The sequence below is a fragment of the Anticarsia gemmatalis genome, chromosome 7, assembly GCF_050436995.1.
Source record: "Anticarsia gemmatalis isolate Benzon Research Colony breed Stoneville strain chromosome 7, ilAntGemm2 primary, whole genome shotgun sequence".
NCBI lineage: Eukaryota > Metazoa > Arthropoda > Insecta > Lepidoptera > Erebidae > Anticarsia > Anticarsia gemmatalis.
The window spans coordinates 4,090,345-4,103,186 of record NC_134751.1 but is presented as its reverse complement, the minus strand read 5'-3'; the positions used below and the strand labels follow the sequence as shown (position 1 = coordinate 4,103,186).

Here is a 12,842-nt window from a genome sequence, read left to right as displayed (position 1 = left end):
AATTTTCCTCGTTTTTGTAACATTTATTACTGGTACTCTGCTGCTATTGGTTGTAGCGTGATGATATATAGCCTATAGCCTTCCTCGATAAATAGGCTAACTAACACGGAAAGAATTTTTCAAATCGGACCAGTAGTTCCTGAGATTAGCGCGTTCAAACCAACAAACAAACAAACTCTTCAGCTTGATATCCGCAACTTTGTTTGGACATATTGTGATGATTTTTAAAACACGTTTCGATTTAAATCATTTATTTCAAATCATGAATTAGAAGAATATTAGAATAACAGTGTATGGAACGAATTTGCCGTTGAACAATATTCAATATTAATTATTAGTTTCACAAGATCAAGTTTTAACTTATTTGTGCATATTTTATTTGGACGTAATCACCTAATCATTTTATTTAAAGATTCGTTAGTAGTTTGTGCAATATAACACAGTACACTAAAGGTTACTTTATTTTTAGAAATAATATACAAATAGGAAAAATTAAAGAAGACACTATCTGAATTTATTTTGTTTCGATAAATAATTGGTTGAGTGTGGCTCGCTACACATATTCGGGTTGGCATGATCGGTTCGGCAGTATAAATAAATCAAAAACCGATTCGAAGATGCACTAGCTCGGCTTGTTACCACAGGTCGTCACACTTCGGTTTAAACATTCAGGCGCGGCGATTTCGAGGTGCATTTCTCCCAAACATTCATGTCACCGCCCGGCTAAACCGATAAACGTCCCGAACTTGTGTGGAGCAAGCCGTACATTGTAGCTATCAGATGTGTGGTTTAATAGAAATTACACCTGTAGCTCTACCATGAGTTGGCAACTATAGTCCCCCGCAGACACTGTAGTTGAAAAAATGTATGAAAACTCGAACAGCGCCTCTAGCGGATAGTTAAGGTACCAACATTGCTACCATGAGACGCCATAGTTAGTAACGTGTAGTTAAATTAAACGACAGTGAATGTAGATTCACTTTCTCGTTCATTCTTTCCGTACGATAATGGTACCATGAGTTACCAATTTGACAGATGCTATAGTAACGAACTATTACTACAGTAGTTGCGGCACTCACCGACTTTTAGCTTCGTGAGAGCGTATTGTTTTACAAATAATTGAAGTTATTTTCCACAAAAAAATGTTCGGTAGAACAAATATTGGTTGTGATATGTTTGAAACTGCTGCATTCAAAGATCAACGACGTGAACAAAGACATTTCAAAGTGGTATGCGTGAATTAAGTGGAAATCCCCTCAATCCCTCAATAATCGTAAAACAAAGTTTACAAAACTATATCGACTACCAAAGAAGTGTTTATAGAATTATGTGATTTATTATGTTAACGCACGGGTTTAAAATCATCTCAAAGAGTTTCATTAGAATCAAAGGTAAGCTTAACATACATCTTAGCTATTTTCTTTTGTTCTGATTTCTCTCAAGAAAAATAAGTTTCTTATACGTTTTTACAGGTATTAACTGCTATGCTTTTTCACGCTCACGATGATTATCAGCGTGTTGTTGGGGAGGCGAACCATTTTTTCCCAAGAGGCCACAAGTGTGATCATTGTAAAAGTTACTTCACAAAGTTTCCTAGGACGCGGCAGGCATTATTTAAACAAAGATGAAAATAAAATTAGTTGTTAATTAGAATCCTTGCACTAGCAATAAAACGTAACTGAGGTGTTTTGTTTTGTCCCGGCTGACAATAAACAAAAAACAATATCACAAAATCAAAAAACAACGAAAACGTACCAAATTATATGTAAGCGACGACTTCTTATTTTTGTTGGTTAATACTACCATATCAATTTGAAACGTGTGTCGTATTTTCTCTCTGTCTGTCTTATGTGAATAGAAAGAGATAGAACTACAACACTCTAGCTTAGTCAAGTTACAGATTGAATGTTGACATTATGTCGCTGAACCACAGATTAAAAATCTTACTACGAATGATATAGTTTTAACTATAACGAGAGTAGTTAACGTCAACACAACTCATGGTACGAACATTTAAGCCCACTGTTGTAGTTGCGTTCTCACGTTAACTACTCTAGTTAAGTCAGATGATTTAACTACGCCAACTCATGGTAGAGGTACTGGTGTTAAGAGTTAAACTTGTTAAAGACTGTAATATTCGAAACAATTAAATTAAGCATTATTAATGCAATTACTCTGACATTATACAATGTAATAAACAGTACTATACTCGGGCCATTTCAAACGTGCGAACTAAGTCATGTCATATTATCGGAGTCTCTCGCTCGCACTTACACATTGTCAGATTCCTATGATTCTTTTCAGCATGACGTTTGTACCGGCCTGAGTATAGTCAGTGCAGTGTAAGCTCTCTCCAGCTTTCTAAGTAAACAATATACATATTTTTTTATTTACAATTGGATACTACAAATTGTTAAAATAAATATTTATTATCTGCATTCTCACTAATATCACTAAATATTTTAGGCACAAACATTTTAAGTACAGCCTAATAATACTATATTGTACGAACATTATTAAAACTATGAGACTGAGTAGAAAACTCTTATTATAATAACTACAATGGCACCTATACTCACAACGTTTGCTTTAGAGTCTGAAACATATTTCAGTGAAACCTGCCTCCTGTAAAACACCATTAAGAAGCCCAATCAAATAGTTCTCAGTCCTGCGTTCTCTTTAATGTATGAATCGCTCAAGAACACACAAAAGCGGTCAGAACGCGCGTTAAACTAATCAACTATAAACAGCCTAATAGGAAAAGTCTCTGAAAACAGACGCTTTTCGCAAAGAGCTGTTCTTTATTTTATTATCAATGTACCATAATTTTTAGTTTTAATTTTTCAAAGATAAAATAGAGCTATAAAAATCAGGCTATACTAAGTAGTTGGGAGCAGGTTCCACTCTGTTTAACTTATAAATGCTTATGGAATGTTTTATAAACATTCAGTCTTTATTGTAGCAGTTTTTGTTATTTTAAAATTATAAAATTAGCTATTTTATTACATATATTCAATCATGCTAAGCACATAAAATAAAATGAAATTATTTTATACACATACATAAGAACAATAGTTAATTTAATAATTTAAACAAATCATGAGTATTATACGGTTGATTCGCTGTTACCCATTTGGCATGGTCAAATTGAACATATTATTAATATAATTAGTTTACTTACTGTTCCATAAGCTCTTTCTGAATGTTAATACAAATCTGGTCATTTTTTATACACGACATGAAACGCACGAGCAGAATAATGACGACAATGGATGAAAAAAAAATAACAATCCACTAGACAACCATCACAATTATGAATACAATATTTCCTTTGCTGCTTTACAAATGATTAGTAATTATATAATCACAGTGAAAACTCTCGTGTCTCTTAAATAAACGTACAAAGTTACTAGCTAATATGTTCGGCCACGGTCCTGCCGCTATACTTGACGCGTTTGTCAACTAAAAGTTGGTTCACATCTGACGGAGATGCGTCGGGAGTAGCTTTATTGGTATGTGCATCGACGCATCATCGGTTGTGTGTGAACGGTCGAGTGTCTTTCTATACATTTGCCTATTCGGCGTTACGCGACCGATAATACGCGACGAATTCTGTCAGATAAGAACCGACAATAAATAATCTAGTAATATGCTCCTTTGAGATTAAGTATTTTGAGTAGTGAGTTTGAACAAATAATGTTTAACACCGGTTTTCTGGGTCCTCGTTTTCCCTGTTAGATTCTTTGCCCCTTTTCTTACAAATGTGAATGAGTTTTGCGTTCATTTTCTTCAACTTCTGATTCTCTTTCATGACGTCAGTTATTTGTTGATTCTGAAAGCAAAAATGATGGCATTTAAATTGTATTCGGAATAGCGTATTTTTACTCAGTCAATAGAAGAATATTAAACCTGAACTAGCAAAAGGTGCACTTAAATGCTCCTGCTGTGTCTTTTCTTCGTTATGTTGAAATAAAATTACTTTTCTTTGTACATCACTTTAGTTGTTATAGAAGTAAGGGGCCTTCTAGATCAGGTATATGCTTTTCTTTAGAGGAAGGTTTTATATAATATTTGCTGTAAAAGTCGCGCAACTTGATGTCATAACCATTTTTATTCTTTTTTTGTTTGAGAGTGTGGGCGTAATGTTATAAATTTGGGTAGTATTTGTATAAGCGATAATGAGACGTGCTGTTTAGTTGCCTACCTGCACGATAGCGCTGCCGGTCGCGATGTACATGGCAGGGAGTGGCGCCGACATCGATGCTAACTGCTGTTCCAGCGACGATTTCTGCTGCGTCAGCTTATCTACCATCTAGATCAAGTAAAAAAGCGCTTGTATTATTGTATTACTGTAGCATAGCTATCGTATAACCTACCTAATAATAATAACCTAATAGCCAATATCCAGAGTTCCAAACCCGCACTCGTCTAAAGGGGACTCAAGGCAGTGGGACAATACCAGGTTAAAATTGAAATAAATAGCCGATATCAATCTACCAAGATTTCATTTCAACTGGCCAACGGCGTGGGGCTTTGTTTATAGTGTCCAAATGTGTGCACAACACACAGGCACACTCTCACAGTCCGGCGGCACACAGACACGACCAGGGACACTCGCAGCACTGACGGCTTCGCATGCTCCCCGAGCCACGGACTCGCATGCGCTACCGTCCGCGGCACATACGCAGTCAAATGTCCTTAACCAACATATTATGTATACCTTCTTAAATATTATTTTAAACAACAGTTTCATAAATACTTACAGCTTTCAAATGTTTCACTTCTTTAGCCAGATTTTCTTCGTCCGTACGGCTACTATCACGTTCGACTTGGTAACTTAGGAGATCTACAATTACAAACACTATTTAATATTATTGACAAAAGCTTAAAGAAAATCCGTGACAAGATATTTGATACTGTTTATTCGTTTTTTTAAAGAGTTTGAATTAGCCGTAGATCGAGATCGAGATCGAGACAAAAAAATATTCAACGAAATATAACGGCTTTAATATTGTCTGCAGAATACTCTAGCTAGATAATAGCTTTACCTTATCAAGACGGTAAATATAAAGCTTAAACCTGTCACTGATCGCTAATAACAATAGAAATAACAACAATATTTTTATAACTTTAAACTCAGTTTAAAAGTAAACTTAAGAATCGTTCCGCATATTATTACAGGTCACTAGAGCCAAGCGGATTCATATTATTATGAATCGTTCTTCCATTTGCATTCATAAAATCTTGAGAATCGCTTAGAGAGAAAAGCTGGGCGAAACCGAACACCGTTAGCGATATAGTCCAACCGTTTAGCGAGTCTCGTTTGCGAGGTTCGCGACAGAAAGAAATGCAAAAAATGTAGAGTTTTGAACGTCAGATTTAGCGAACCGCGGAATTATGAATGGCCGGATGGCCGTTCGATACGGCTACTCTATCTCGTCAATAAAACAGAGAACCACTATGATAATGAATATAGTGTAGAGGCGGCACTGACCGTCGCCGGTGTCGGTGGCGGCGTGCGCGGCGCGGCCCGCGTCCAGCGCGCCGTGGCGCCGGCGCCGCGCCGCCCCCCCCGCGCCGCCCGCCCGCCCCGCGCCCTCCGCGCCCTCCTCCTGCAGGGCGCGCACCTTGATCTGGTCGAGTGATTCAAACATTTTTCATGAAAATACTCAAGTTCGTTGTACTCTACTCGTTTATTTTTTATTTAAATAGTGATATTGGCAGTCGACCTGATATCGGAGCTACTCGAGTCGATCGAAAGCTTTTTGATGAGATTTCATTCGGCTCACAGTCTCGACGACTGTGAGCCGAATGAAATAAGACTCCGCGAGCATAAACGTTCGTTTCAGTTCCGACATAAACCTCGTTATGCCTTCATTATATTTTGTAGTTTTGGGAAGAAAATATAAATATAATTATTACGTTTATCTTTTCCATCTCGGGACTATGGACTCCCGGATTTTTGGTAGGTGTGCGTGGGGCCGAAGCCAACACGCAAAGGCTCTTGTTGACAGTTTTAATATAACAAAGATGTAATGTTACACAATCCGGTAGGTAACTATCCCTGTGACCACTATAAGAATGCACCCAGGGACAGTCTCCGGACTAGGTGGGACTATGGAAAAACTAAAGGAAAAAGTCTACTTGGTAATATTGCGAGAGTTGTGTGGCAATTTGAATTAATAGTTAAGAGAATAGTTAAGATTTAGATCACCTCTAACTGAGACTTTGCTTCTTTAAGTCTTCGACACTGGTCTTCTTTCTCCCTCAGGTACTGCGCGCAAGTCTCGCACTCTTCGTCCAATTCCCTATACTTTTCCTTTAACTGCGAGAGCTCTTGTTTGCAATCTTCCAATTCCTGTTTGGTCATTTCCAGTTCCCTATAAAAACAAATCGTGAATTAGAAAAGAAATGGTTTCAATTTCGCTGCGTTCAACGACTACATATTTAGGAGAAAAGTAGTAATAATATATTATATTATTATATAATCATCTCACCAATATTGCGCATTATTTCAGAGTAATTACAAAGATTTTAATTTAATATAAGATTATAATATACCTCTAATTTAGGAAAATTTAAAAACTGCTTTTCCTACGTTACTGTACTAAATTGTAAAATGGTATCCCCAAATAAAATTACCTGCGGGTTTTTATATATTGAAGCCACCCGATAGGCCTTTAACATGGCTAAATTACTGCTTTATTAACACTTTCGTTGTCAGCAGGAGTTCAAAAAACTTTAGTGGGGTTGGTGGCATTGACTTTTGATGGGATTAATGAACAACAACGGGGAACGACTTAGAACGTGTCCTCCGAAGCACGGAGACGCTCAGTTAAAAAAAAAACACTACGCAGTCAGCCGTCTGTGGAATGACTATGCTAACAGTTACTTAATATACAGATCGTTTATCGACCAGTGATCGCAACTGGCTATGAACTTATGCTAAAAATGAACGAAAATCGTTATAGTTTTTAATACCTGTTGCCACTATTTTTCTCAAGAGCCTTCTGCATTTTGGCAAGGGTGTTCTTCAAGTCTTGTTTTTTGAACCGCAATTCTTCAATAGTTTTGGTCAATTTTTTGTTCTTTTCTACTTCAGCATCGTACGACATGCGGTCCACAACTACCGAATGTAGGTTAGCCCAATCTACAAAAACATTTTATTTAAATAAATTGTGAGTATACTGTATACATACATACGTAAATTGCTTCCTTGCCATATGGGTAGGCAGAGACCAAAGAACTCATAGGGTCCTTATCCTTACAAGTTTCCCTTGTCTCATTCACATCCACATATTTCCGCACACGACCGCCGGTTGCGAGTACTACACACCAGACTTTTAGCAAATATACTGCAGTTTGACAAATTGTTTGTTATGTATACAAAGATCCATGCTGACTGTCCAGTAGAATTTCCTGTCCACATATTTGGGTCGGCACTAATTGGCTTAGCCGGGCGGCAAAACCGAATATAATATGTAAATATCATATAAAAGTTCGGGAACAATGCCGCTCGACATCGTCGCCTGAATATTTAAGCCGAATTGTGATGATCGGAGACGAAGGGACTATCCGATCGAGACAAGCCAAGCAAGTGCAGTCATTGCTTCGAGTCGATTCCATTGTTCGACATTACTGCCAAACCGAGCATGTCGTCTCGAATATGTGTGTGGCATGCCTAACACAATATGGTCGGGCACTAAATAGAAATTTGAATAATAGAAAAAGTATCGTTAATTAACAATTGTAGACTGCATTGTATTCTATTATTCCTCTAAAAGGGCCGGGCTGATTTGGATTATATTAGATCCTTGGGTGGTTTGAAAACACATTTGACCCGACAACGTGACATACGCAATTAATTATAATCATTTGACAGACATCTAATATCGTCTTACCTTCGTCAGTGTTCACTGAAGCGTGTGCTACCTTCGGCTTCGATGTGTTCATTTGACTCATGTTAGGATTGCACGATTGTAATTTTTCCTTCAGTTCCGTGATAGTATTCTAAAATAATAAATATAAGATTAAGGCGGGCTTCAAAACCAACATTCCACGAAAAAACTATTAAACGGATTTTGATGAAATCTTTTTGCGCACTAGTGACTTGTTACCGCTCAGTGTTTCGTTATTCTTATTAAGTCTATGTAATTGTATGGGGACGCACCCACGTAACTACTATATTTAGATATGTACGTGCTCGTATGCTCGTTACGGCATATAATTATATCCCTAGGGATATAACTATGTTACGGCATATAATTATATCCCTAGGGATATAACTATGTTACGGCTTTATCTATCTTACTGCGACATATAGATTGGATAAATGAATATGTGTATTCGGTTCGGCACGTTCGGTTGGACAATATTAATCGAACAACAAATCCGATTCGACTCACAGTTCTGGCGTTCGGGCTCATCTACACATATTCGCCTACAGATTTTGCCGCCCGGCTAAGACGATTAATGCCGACGATTAATGACGAAACATGCACGGTGCAGTCACCAGTACGCGCTTGCTTTTAATGTGTACATAGTTAATTGGTGCGTGCTATACTAAAGTGTAAGTTTACCTGCAAACTGAGTTTTTCCTTCTTAAGTCTGGCGCATTGCTCGTCCCTTTCTTTAAGATATTCGGCGCACGTTTCGCACTCTTCGTCGAGTTCTTTGTATTTCTCCTTCAAATCCTCCAATTCTTGTTGGCAACATGACAACCGTTCTCGTAGTTGTGACACCGTACTGTTGAAGGGATAATACAATACATACAAACATACACAAAATCACGCCTCCTACCCGCAGAGACCAACGCCACTTGGGCCGACCCTAACAAACTTGCTTTGCTTTATTCACATCAATACATCTTACAAGTAAATTATACATTACTGTGTAATATTTAAAATACTGATTATTTATACGTTTTCATAACTAAATTGTCGAATAATTTTTCGTGTAATCTATATAAATAGAAATTAATCAAATGCATTCATTTGATTTTCGGATTCACGCGCATAACCTGGTTGGATGATTATTTTTTAATGTGTTTGTAATTGTCAGGACAAGATTTGTGTGCGATCGACGGGATCCGAATTCCCATGGGAATGGGATTAACGTACTTTAACTATACCCGGACGAAGTCGGTCTGCTAGTTTAATATAAATAAACATTTTTTTTATTGTTATACGATCAAAGGTACTCTTGTATTTTGCATCCACTAGTCTACTGTATCATCTTACAAAAACTTATGTTTAGTTAAATTAAAATAAATCATACCTGTCGTTGGCAGCTGTCGGATTTGGCAATAAGGGCGACATGAAAAAAAAAACAGTGCGTTATTATGGAGACATGCGTTATTATATTATGCAGGGCATTTACCCCAAGAACAATATTTTAATGTACGACGTTTCTTACCGTAAGGTGATGGTGTGTTAGATAATTCACCTCTATGTGAATCATGTAACGTTTGCCTCCTTCGTCGAGATTCTAGCACACTGCTCGGTCTTGACGGATGTTCGTCGTCCTTGTCGCTCTAAACCAGATGCAAATCCATTATTAATGTTATACATTCGAAAGATTGTAAGGCTACAGTGAGACTATTAAACCGATTTGGTCAACTATCCTCTGTCCATTATATTATAAGTCTTTTGACAGCTCACGCTCATAAAGTTTTGTGTTGCTTACGTGATAATTTAATACAAATAATATTTGTACTTCATGGACGGGTACCGCCCACTTAGTGATGTGTCACGCCTAATGCTTACTACGATTGTGGAACGTACAAATCGATGCTACGAGTATTAAATCTGCTAAAGAAATACTCATTTATAATGTTATTAAGGTGTAGTTAATATGTTATTTAAATATAAAGATAAATATAAAGACTTCATTTAATTTATTTTATTTAACCAACTAAGAAAATATTAAATCAAAATGTAAATTTCTATATCTTACGTAGATATTATAGGTACGTAATTCGATTAATGATAGTACTACAATCGGAATGGTATTGCATTCGAGACTCTTTAGGACATCACTAATGCCTTGATCACACGTACCGAGCAAACCAGCGAGACAGTGCTATCGGCCGAATACTCGGTGCGTCTAAACACTGCGCCGAGTGCACAACCGAGTGCTCGGCCGAACGAAGCAGCGAGACAGTAGCTCGCCCGCCGTTCCATTTACTAGACCGAGTTACCACCCTCCCGCTTCCCCGCACTCACTCGCTCGCTCACTCGGCAGGTTTGAACGTGCACTGTCTCTCTGTCTCCCCGTTCGCCACTCGACCACAAGATTGTCCGATCCATCGTGTCCGAATTGTAGTCTAAATAGAACTGAACTGACTGTGCTGATTTCAAAACGTGTGTGAACAGCTACTCGCTTATGCCTTGATCACACCTACCGAGTGGTCGGGCGAGACAGTATAATGATACTAGGCCATGAATGGAAACTACTTAAAATATTGAAGAAACCTTAATTCACTGAAAGGAAACAATCTTTTCTTGCATTCTAAATTTGGTAAAGTTGCACATAGGCAAAACATGTTAAAATAAAGTTTGCTATTAATTATGAATTTAAGCAAATCATACCATTATTTTAACTCGTAGTCTTCGAGCAAGGGACACTATTCTAGCAGGGAATAATCTTGTCTGAGGAAAAACACTTTATTAGTAACGGACTAATAAAGTATACCACAGTTTTAATTACACAACCAAACATTCAATAATATATTATACATACCTGATCATTACGGGAAAGCGACAAGCTGTCACGTCTGGAACAAAAAATATGAAGTTTATTCGCGTCTATCAATTTGATACTTCTTTAGAACTACGGGTCTGTGAAATATACACACTAGCCAGAAGAAAGTTAGTCTCCAAAGTTTTCTAAAAAAGGATAAGCCTATTATATAAATATGTCAGAAAATAACATCAACTTGAAACGTATTTTCTTTAGTCGATCACAGACAAGCAGTGACTACTTTAACATTTCTATAGGCAGTCTGGATTTGGATAATGTGAAATGATAACCACACGGTTACACGGTATTTCTATTCCGCAGAACAAAACTGCAGTATCGACTGTTTCGAAACGTCCCACTGCCAACAACGTTAGCTGATACAGTCGTTGAAAAGAACTTAGCTTTGCTAACGTTTTCGTTAAATATATATATATATATAAAAAAGTACTTTGTGATGCACACAATAAAGAAAAATAGTAATTTAAAAGTAAAAGTATATATTTACCCTTTACTAAGTCTTATAGGCGTGCTCCTGTTAGATACGTCGGCGACATCCGCGAATAAATCATCTGGCTTTGGTCGAGAATCGAAAACTGCTTCAACGCTAATGTGATCTGAAATTTTAATATACATTCACTTATACAGGGCTACGTATTGATTGTAATAAATCTTCACGTTTGTAAAGTTCTCCTAAGCTGATATTCGACAACAGTGGCTGATCATCACTAATTGGCCACATGGAACTGTGGAAGCTCGGCTCGAAGTCCAGCTGAAAACGTTAATACGTACGACTATGCGTACTTCCCATAAAACCCCTCAAGATTGAATCCGAGACCACTAAGTAGCAATTGTATTCATATACAGCCGCGTTAGAGGCAAGCAAAAAATCTTTTCGCATTTCTAAAATGACTAGGTACATATTATAAAATAAAGTCGTTTCCCGCGTTTGTCCCTATGTCTGTACGTATGATTAGATGTTTAAAATTGTGTGCAACCGATTTTGATGCGGTTTTTTTTACAACTTTTACTCATAAAGAGTAGTTTATGTGTAATAGTTGTAAAGTATTTTTTTTAAATAACTGTGCCTATTCTCTTATAATTTGGTATTAAAACCCGTCTGTCGAGCTTGTGTCTACAACACATACTTTCCTATTTCGGCCACATAATACGAAGAGAGGATGATACCCTTGAAAAAATGGTCATAGTTGGCAATACCGAAGGAAAAAGAGCTCGAGGCCGGTCACCAACGCAATGGTCTGACCTGAAGTGAAAAGAGCTACATCCCTGTCTAGGTTCTACGAGGTGATGAATGCTACTTCCGAGCGGAATCCTTAGAGAAAGATCGTACGCCTGCTGAGCTCCAGGTATCACGATCCTCAGTAATGAGGGACCGACTAGAGAGACAGTAAAATGACGGTTGAAACCGGACGAGGCCGGTGTGGGCCGCTAGTAACATATATAATATATCATACCTGCACCCCCATGTCTGTCATCGGCGATGATTCGCTTGGAGTCGTATAAACTCTGTCGGCGACGTCGCGACGTCTCACTGAATACGTCACTAGATGAACGACTTTTGTGTTCTTCGATTGCCGTTTCTAGATCCGACAGACGAGCCTGCAAATATTATAATTATTGTAAAATATACTTATAAATATTGTTAGATTGTACCACCGACACACCTATTATATATTATTATTAGATTAACACAGTCAAGACTTTATCATTAATAACTAGATTGATTGTACCATATGCAAATGTACCAATGCAAGTAAGTAGTAAAAAACACAGTAGAATTGAGAACCTACTACTTTTTTTGGAAGACGGACAAATTAAAGTTACATTAAATTGTTATTATATCACTACCACAACATATGGCGCCGTTGCGCCAACACAAAAATGATCTGTGTTCCAGTGATCAGTGGATAAACAAGTACCTACCGTCAGAATATCTTTGGTCTTCCTTAATTCTTCAAGTTCAGATTTGTATGTTTCAGAATCCGCCAGGACTTTCTTATACAACTGCGTTACTTCTTCCAGCTGTTGTTTAGTCTCGCTCATTAATTTGTCGTCATCGTTCTTTTGTTTCTCCAATCTGAGTA

The 12,842-nt window shown here is 37.5% G+C and overlaps 1 protein-coding gene across 1 annotated transcript in view; it reads right to left on the bottom strand.

Moving 5' to 3' along the window:
* Positions 1–234: 234 nt before the first annotated feature.
* The window catches only part of LOC142974303 (uncharacterized), a 29,302-nt gene continuing 16,694 nt past the window's right edge, over positions 235–12,842 (bottom strand). The window contains exons 15-28 of the mRNA XM_076116547.1: positions 12,682–12,835; positions 12,213–12,357; positions 11,246–11,354; positions 10,741–10,774; positions 9,415–9,532; positions 9,277–9,289; positions 8,580–8,745; positions 7,902–8,010; positions 6,982–7,150; positions 6,215–6,380; positions 5,495–5,633; positions 4,764–4,846; positions 4,205–4,312; positions 235–3,832 (exon numbers count right to left, since the gene is read on the bottom strand). Coding sequence (XP_075972662.1) covers positions 3,701–3,832; positions 4,205–4,312; positions 4,764–4,846; positions 5,495–5,633; positions 6,215–6,380; positions 6,982–7,150; positions 7,902–8,010; positions 8,580–8,745; positions 9,277–9,289; positions 9,415–9,532; positions 10,741–10,774; positions 11,246–11,354; positions 12,213–12,357; positions 12,682–12,835 — 1,645 coding nt within the window. The 3' untranslated portion in view covers positions 235–3,700. The remainder of the gene's footprint in view (positions 3,833–4,204; positions 4,313–4,763; positions 4,847–5,494; positions 5,634–6,214; positions 6,381–6,981; positions 7,151–7,901; positions 8,011–8,579; positions 8,746–9,276; positions 9,290–9,414; positions 9,533–10,740; positions 10,775–11,245; positions 11,355–12,212; positions 12,358–12,681; positions 12,836–12,842) is intronic.